The sequence below is a fragment of the Trematomus bernacchii genome, unplaced genomic scaffold, assembly GCF_902827165.1.
Source record: "Trematomus bernacchii unplaced genomic scaffold, fTreBer1.1, whole genome shotgun sequence".
NCBI classification, from domain to species: domain Eukaryota; kingdom Metazoa; phylum Chordata; class Actinopteri; order Perciformes; family Nototheniidae; genus Trematomus; species Trematomus bernacchii.
Genome location: NW_022987568.1, coordinates 1 through 7,500, shown reverse-complemented (window position 1 = coordinate 7,500; position 7,500 = coordinate 1). Strand labels below are relative to the sequence as shown.

The following is a 7,500-nucleotide window of genomic DNA, read 5'->3' as shown; positions in this document are numbered from 1 at the left end:
GAACGGCCAATCAGACGAGGGCGAGATTCCTCTTCACCTGGCGGCGCAGCACGGACACTACGACGTGGTGAGGGACACATCACATAATAATTAACTCTAAACTCGTGGTCTCTTTTTCTTTTTCTTCAGTTGGGACAGTTTAGCCCGTCGTGAATCCAGAGTGTCGTCCAGATGAAAATAGACTAATGTTTGTCCACAGCTGACGTTAAATTGACCGGACTTCTTTCTGTGCATTGAGCAACGTTCTGTTCTGCCTAGCAACAGGCTGCTAGCAACAATAAATAACAACCTCAGGACTGTCCAAATTGACCAATCAGAATGGAGTATTCAACTAAGCCGTGCAATAAATTGCAATAATACCAGGGGTGTTAATAGAAAGATATAGTATGATACTGTGGCTGATAAAAAATGTATCAATTCTCTCGATTAAGATCTGATAACATTGCTTATGTATTATCGGTACATGTCAATAGTATCGGTATAATATAAACTATTATATGAGGGCAATACTGTGTCTCTGATCTTGTCTATAAGATATATAAATTCTCTGGAGAACATGACCCCGTAAACAAGATCGTGACGTCGGAGCTCCGTAAAAACAAAGCTGTCCCTCCCGTCTGACGCTCTGTTTGAAACTCATATTTCTGGAGGAATTATACCGTTTTTGACAAACAGAAATATTGTTTTCTGGCATCACGTTAACATTTTACGGGGAACATCTGCATTTTGGGGCAGCGCTCCTGTTACCCGGTGCAAACTAAACCCTGGATAAGTTAAGATGGACCTTTTTTTTTATCCTATATAAATAATAAAATATAAATATCATTAAAGCTTTCTGATATTTGTAACCTTTTTTGAAATAATTCAGCTTGCAAAATGAGCAAAATAACATCACAGGATATACAAGTTGTGCATATTGTACTCAAACATGATATCATTTAATTACATTTTTTTATTGAAAACTGCAACTACTTCCCTTTGAATTTAGTTTAGTTTCTTTGAATTAATTTGCCATGTATTTGTACATGCTGCTCTAACAGTATTGGGGCCTAAACTCAAGACATGTTACCCGGTGCAGACTAAACCCTGGATATCACTCATATCTCGTTATTATTCAGAGAGTTTAATGGTCACTGCTGTCAGCGTAGTGCCCACTTTCCCTTTGTCAAAGAAAGGAATGCATAGGAAAGCGAGTTAAGAAACAAATGAAAACAGAAGGTAAAGAAATTGCATTTTTCAGGTTCAGAAAAGCAATCTCTGGAAACTGCAGAGCCGCTGCAGGCTCCTCAAAGCAGCAAATATATCAGACTCATTCAGAGCTGCTGTTTAATTAAATATCTATGATTTATACACACTGCTGTAATCCAGCTGCTCCCGGTGTGTGAGGGCACATACATAATACATTATAAAAACTGAAACAGACCACAGATTAAAACATGAATCATTGAACGACCAGATTTGACACACATTCTTCTTTAACAACAAGTGTGTGTGAGACCAGCGAGTTTAATGTGGATTATTCCCGTAATTTGTCCCAGTTTTAGGGAGAATTAGAAAGCACAATGGTGTAATTCCTTCATCCCTTTAAGTCTTTCTGAGTTTAACAAGGCGATGAAGTCACAGAGCTGCAGAATCTCTTCAGCTCAACTCGGAGACAAAACGGTCTAAAACAGGGGTGTCAAACTCAATTTCATTGCGGGCCACATTCGCATAAAGGTTGCACTCAAAGGGCCGGTTGTAACTATATAAATATATAATATATATATATAAAATAATGTATTATATTACATTATTGCCTCTGAATTGGATTATTATCGGATAGGATAATAACTTATTAATTAACTACATCTGAAAGCAGAAGTCCAGGGCAAATAATTTCAAGTCTCTTCAGTGCGCATGTCACAAAACGAGATGCATTGTGGGACATGTAGTTTATGGGCAACCTGCTTCTGTAAAGTGGCATGTAACCGTATAATAAACGTATTATATTCTTTGCAAGCTCTTGTGGGGCTACATAAAATGAAGTAGCGGGCCGGATTTGGCCCCCGGGCCTTGAGTTTGAGACCCCTGGTCTAAAAGCTGTAAAAGCAGTGGTGTAGTGGTCGTTGGACGCGGGGGGTCGCCGTCCCCCCACTTATTTGGAGCCCCCACTTTTTTGAAGCATGATTTCTTTTGAATAGTCTAATAAATATAAAATCATTGCCAGTGTTATCAGTTGCAAGTGTGTATTTGTTGTAATAATCATAATACATTTCACAGTAATTATAACAACAAATAAAAACGATTTCCTTAAAAAATGATGATTCGTTCTCACGCTCGTGACCCCAGGGTGACCCCAGGGTGACCCCACCAGCAGCTCTTACCCTCAAGAACGCAAACTCTCTATAATGGCAGGCATTTATGCAACTTAGGCCTATAAATTGTTTATGTAACTGATGTGCCGGTGTGTCGATGGTTTAGAGTGTGTGTGTGTGTGTGTGTGTGTGTGTGTGTGTGTGTGTGTGTGTGTGTGTGTGTGTGTGTGTGTGTGTGTGTGTGTGTGTGTGTGTGTGTGTGTGTGTGTGTTGAGCGCAGCGCCGTCTGCTTTTTGCAGTGCAGTAGGACTAAGCATACCGGTAGTTTCTGTAGACCTGTCTGCCCGGTCTGTGAGTGCACTGCGCGCGTGGGCACTTGTGGCATTGTTTGGGATGACCTCATTAAAATAGCGTCCACCCAGTAAAAACATCCCAGCTACACCACTGTGTAAAATCAAGTAGTAATTAACAGCTCTCTCATTAGGATGCTGTGGTTTGTTTAAAAACACAAGGTCAGCCAATCAGACGCAGAATACTCTATTTATCCCAGGAGAAAAAGGGATTCATACAACTCTATGTCAATAAATAAATAAATAATAATACATATATAAATAAATAATAATAAATGAAAATCAAAAGATACAATAATACACATTTAAAAATAATATATATATTAAGTAGAAAAGTGGAATCATTTTGAATAAAACTCTACGAATGTAAATAAATACTGTGCATCTAAACAATAAAATGTATTAATAATGTTTATGTAAAAATAAGAAGTTAATGCAAATAAAAGAAAAATATAAATTAATTAAAAACTAAACATATTTATAAAAACAACGAAGTAAAGGCAAAAATGTGAAATAAAAAGATAGAATAAAACAGAAAAAATATATATTTATACAAACAATTAATACAAAATATATATATATATACAGTGGTGTATAAGTAATGATACTAATGCTAATTTGCAAAGTTTCACATATTATGTCTTTTAAATGATATTGAAAAAATATTCCCGCTTCATGCTATTTGGATACTGCACTGCGTCTATATTGGGATTTCAATTAAAGTTATGAGTTGAAAATATGAAATTCAATTGAGTTTCCGTTCATAGAAAACTGCAATGAATGAGAGAGATGATTGAAATGACCCATTTGTGCTGTCGACGCTTCAGGGTGAAATAAACAAGAGAAGTGATTTGTGTTAAAGACGGAGAGAGAGCAGGAGGTGTGTTTACGAGACTGTGGTCGCTCTGTTCAGACGCTCAGTCAGAAAGTAAGGCTGCGGGTTATTTCCTGTTGACGTCAGGACGGCACATTATTACATCCCTGAGGTGTTCTGTAAACACAAAGAACACATGTATGAGTTTTAAGTAGAGGTGGAAGAAGTACTCAGATCGTGTACTTGAGTAAAAGTAGAAGTACTCAGATCATGTACTTGAGTAAAAGTAGAAGTACTCAGATCGTGTACTTGAGTAAAAGTAGAAGTACTCAGATCTTGTACTTGAGTAAAAGTAGAAGTACTCAGATCTTGTACTTGAGTAAAAGTAGAAGTACTCAGATCTTGTACTTGAGTAAAAGTAGAAGTACTCAGATCTTGTACTTGAGTAAAAGTAGAAGTACTCAAATCGTGAACTTGAGTAAAAGTAGAAGTATTCAGATCTTCTACTTGAGTAAAAGTAGAAGTACTCAGATCTTGTACTTGAGTAAAAGTAGAAGTACTCAGATCTTGTTCTTGAGTAAAAGTAGAAGTACTCAGATCTTGTAGTAAAAGTAGAAGTACTCAGATCTTGTACTTGAGTAAAAGTAGAAGTACTCAGATCTTGTACTTGAGTAAAAGTAGAAGTACTCAGATCTTGTTCTTGAGTAAAAGTAGAAGTACTCAGATCTTGTACTTGAGTAAAAGTAGAAGTACTCAGATCTTGTACTTGAGTAAAAGTAGAAGTACTCAAATCGTGAACTTGAGTAAAAGTAGAAGTACTCAGATCTTGTAGTAAAAGTAGAAGTACTCAGATCTTGTACTTGAGTAAAAGTAGAAGTACTCAGATCTTGTACTTGAGTAAAAGTAGAAGTACTCAGATCTTGTACTTGAGTAAAAGTAGAAGTACTCAGATATTGTACTTGAGTAAAAGTAGAAGTACTCAGATCTTGTACTTCAGTAAAAGTAGAAGTACTCAGATCTTGTACTTGAGTAAAAGTAGAAGTACTCAGATATTGTACTTCAGTAAAAGTAGAAGTACTCAGATCTTGTACTTCAGTAAAAGTAGAAGTACCAGAGTGTAGGAATACTCTGTTACAGTAAAAGTCCTGCATTCAAAATGTTCCTCAAGTGAAAGTAGAAAAGTATTCTCATCAAAATATAGTGAAAGTAGCGACAGTAAAAGTAGTCATTGTGCAGATTGGTCCGTTTCAGAATATATATCAAACGCTTCATGCTGTTTGGATATTGCACCTGTCTATATTGGGATTTTGATTAAATGTATATAATCTAACCCAGTGGTTCTCAACTGATGGGACGCAGATGTGTGAGTGAAGAACTCACACATCTGGCCCTCCCACGGCGCCGGGTCTGGATATAAGCGATATATGCACTGTATTTCACTTTAATTCATATTGTATGCTGAAAAAGCTTATATATTGCAGCACGATTTTTTGTTGAATAGATTTGAGTGGTTCAACATTTCGGGTCGCGACTTATTGACAAAGGAAAAAAGTGTGTCCCGAGGCCTGATCAGTGATCAGTGATCTAACCCCTGTTCCCCCTGCAGTCTGAGATGCTGCTGCAGCATCAGTCCAACCCCTGCATCGTGGACAACGCTGGGAAGACTCCTCTGGACCTGGCCTGTGAGTTCGGGAGAGTCGGGGTGAGAACACACTTCAAGTACTTTAATATAATACAAGTTAGATGTACTTGTACTCTTCATTTTATACTCCTTTATACTTCTACTCCACCACAGTTTGGAAGCCAGTATTATACTTTCTCCTTCACTTCATTTTTCTGACAGCTTCTTACAGATTCTGATTATTAGCTAATACTTTGGTATTGGTGTGTGTGTGTGTGTGTGTGTGTGTGTGTGTGTGTGTGTGTGTGTGTGTGTGTGTGTGTGTGTGTGTGTGTGTGTGTGTGTGTGTGTGTGTGTGTGTGTGTGTGTGTGTGTGTGTGTGTGTGTGTGTGTGTGTGTGTGTGTGTGTGTGTGTGTGTGTGTGTGCAGGTGGTGCAGTTGTTGCTCTCCAGTAACATGTGTGCTGCTCTCCTGGAGCCTAAGAAAGGCGACACGACGGACCCCAACGGGACGTCTCCTCTGCACCTGGCCGCTAAGAACGGACACATAGACATCATCAGGTACACACACACACACACACACACACACACACACACACACACACACACACACACACACACACACACACACTTTTACACACAATTTATCTCTCTCTTTCCTAAATCTCTTCTCTGCATCCTTTTTTGTCTGCTTCCTCCTCCTCCTCCTCCTCCTCTCTCCTCCTCCTCCTCCACCTCCTCCTCCTCCTCCACCTCCTCCTCCTCCTCCTCCTCCACCTCCTCCTCCTCCTCCTCCTCCTCCTCTTCCTCAGACTCCTCATCCAGGCTGGTATTGACATTAACCGTCAGACGAAGGCAGGAACAGCTCTCCATGAAGCGTCTCTTTGTGGGAAGACTGAGGCTGTGAGACTCCTGCTGGAAGTAAGAGGAACTTCCCTCTAACTTTCTATCTCTCAATTCAATTCAAAGGTTTTTATATCAGAGCACAGAGGGCTGCAGTACACATCCTTTACTCAAGTAGAAGTACAGATACTCGTGTTTAAAATACTCTGGTAGAAGTAGAAGTACTGACTAAACTTCTTTACTCAAGTAAAAGTAAAGAGGGCTTTGAAATGTACTTCAGTAAAAAGTACCCATAACTAGCAGCTGTTTTAAAGAGTACATTTCATTTAGCTGACGCTTTTATCCAAAGCGACTTACAATGACCAATTACAGGGACATTCTCCCTGGAGTAACTGAGGCTAAGTGCCTTACTCAAGGGCACACTAGTGCCTTACTCAAGGGCACACTAGTGCCTTACTCAAGGGCACACTAGTGGTGGTACCAAAATGTGGTAACCGTGACTGAGGTTACCACATGTAAGCTAGTCACTGACAACGCCCACTCCTGCTAAGGGGCAGGAGGAACCCGTGGACCCTAAATGTAAGTGTATGTCGTGGACCGATTTTAAAGCCTCCCTTAATAGGTTCAATTATGACAGAGGCATGAATTCCAAAAATATAACGCAGCTTTTATTTAACAAGTGTTGGAAACAGTTTAAAATGTCAATTCATGTAAAGTGTTAAAATGGCAAATATAATTCACCACGTATATAAGTTACCCTCCTCAGTTGGGCAGGCCTGGTCCGCTGGGTTGCAGTGCCTGCTAATCGTTAATATGTTTTAAGACGTCTATGAGTTGAATTATTTTACTCAAAACCAAAGAAAAATTCAGATGATGGAATATTCCAAGAGAGAATTATTTTTGGAAAAATTGGCATAATATATTTCAATATTTGTCTGACTCATTATTAATCTAATAACCGATGATGATTTTTTTAATGGACTACTGTACCTAACCACTTGACCTAACTACAATAATAATAATATTAATTATAATTATAACAAACAATAAAAACAGTAATCAAAAAAATATTAATATTAGAAAAAAAAGGAAAAAATATGTAGAAAAAACTACAAATAATAATCATAATAAAAAAATGCATTATAATAAACAAGATGACGGATTCAATAGGTTTGACTTCCTTCAGATAAACATCTCACTCTGCTACTACTGCCATCGTTTGTGAAATGGTTTGAACACATGAAATTAAATTGAGGTTCAGTTATGAAAATCTGCAATGAACGAGAGAGATTACATTAAAATGCTTCAGGGTGAAATAAACAAGAGACAATATGTGTGACTGTCTGAGAGAGAACAGCGACAAATAAGAAGACTGTGGGCTATCTCCTGTTGACGTCAGGACGCTAAGACATTTCATCCCTGAGGTGTTGTGTAAATATTAATGAACACATGTATGAGTTTTAAGTAGAAGTACTCAGATCTTGTACTTGAGTAAAAGTATAAGTACTCAGATCTTGTACTTGAGTTAAAAGTAAAGTATAGTCTTGTTTACTGGAGTAAGTAGAAGTATAATACTCAA

At 38.1% G+C, this 7,500-nt stretch overlaps 1 protein-coding gene across 1 annotated transcript in view; it reads left to right on the top strand.

Moving 5' to 3' along the window:
• LOC117479108 (caskin-1-like) overlaps window positions 1-5,639 on the top strand; it is a gene marked incomplete at its 3' end in the record, with an annotated part of 83,817 nt that extends 78,178 nt beyond the window's left edge. Inside the window, 3 exon segments of the mRNA XM_034126130.1 lie at window positions 1-67; window positions 5,065-5,160; window positions 5,509-5,639. The exon segment at window positions 1-67 is cut by the window's left edge and continues 79 nt beyond it. Of these exon segments, the coding sequence (XP_033982021.1) occupies window positions 1-67; window positions 5,065-5,160; window positions 5,509-5,639 (294 nt within the window).
• Between the last annotated feature and the right edge of the window lie 1,861 nt (window positions 5,640-7,500).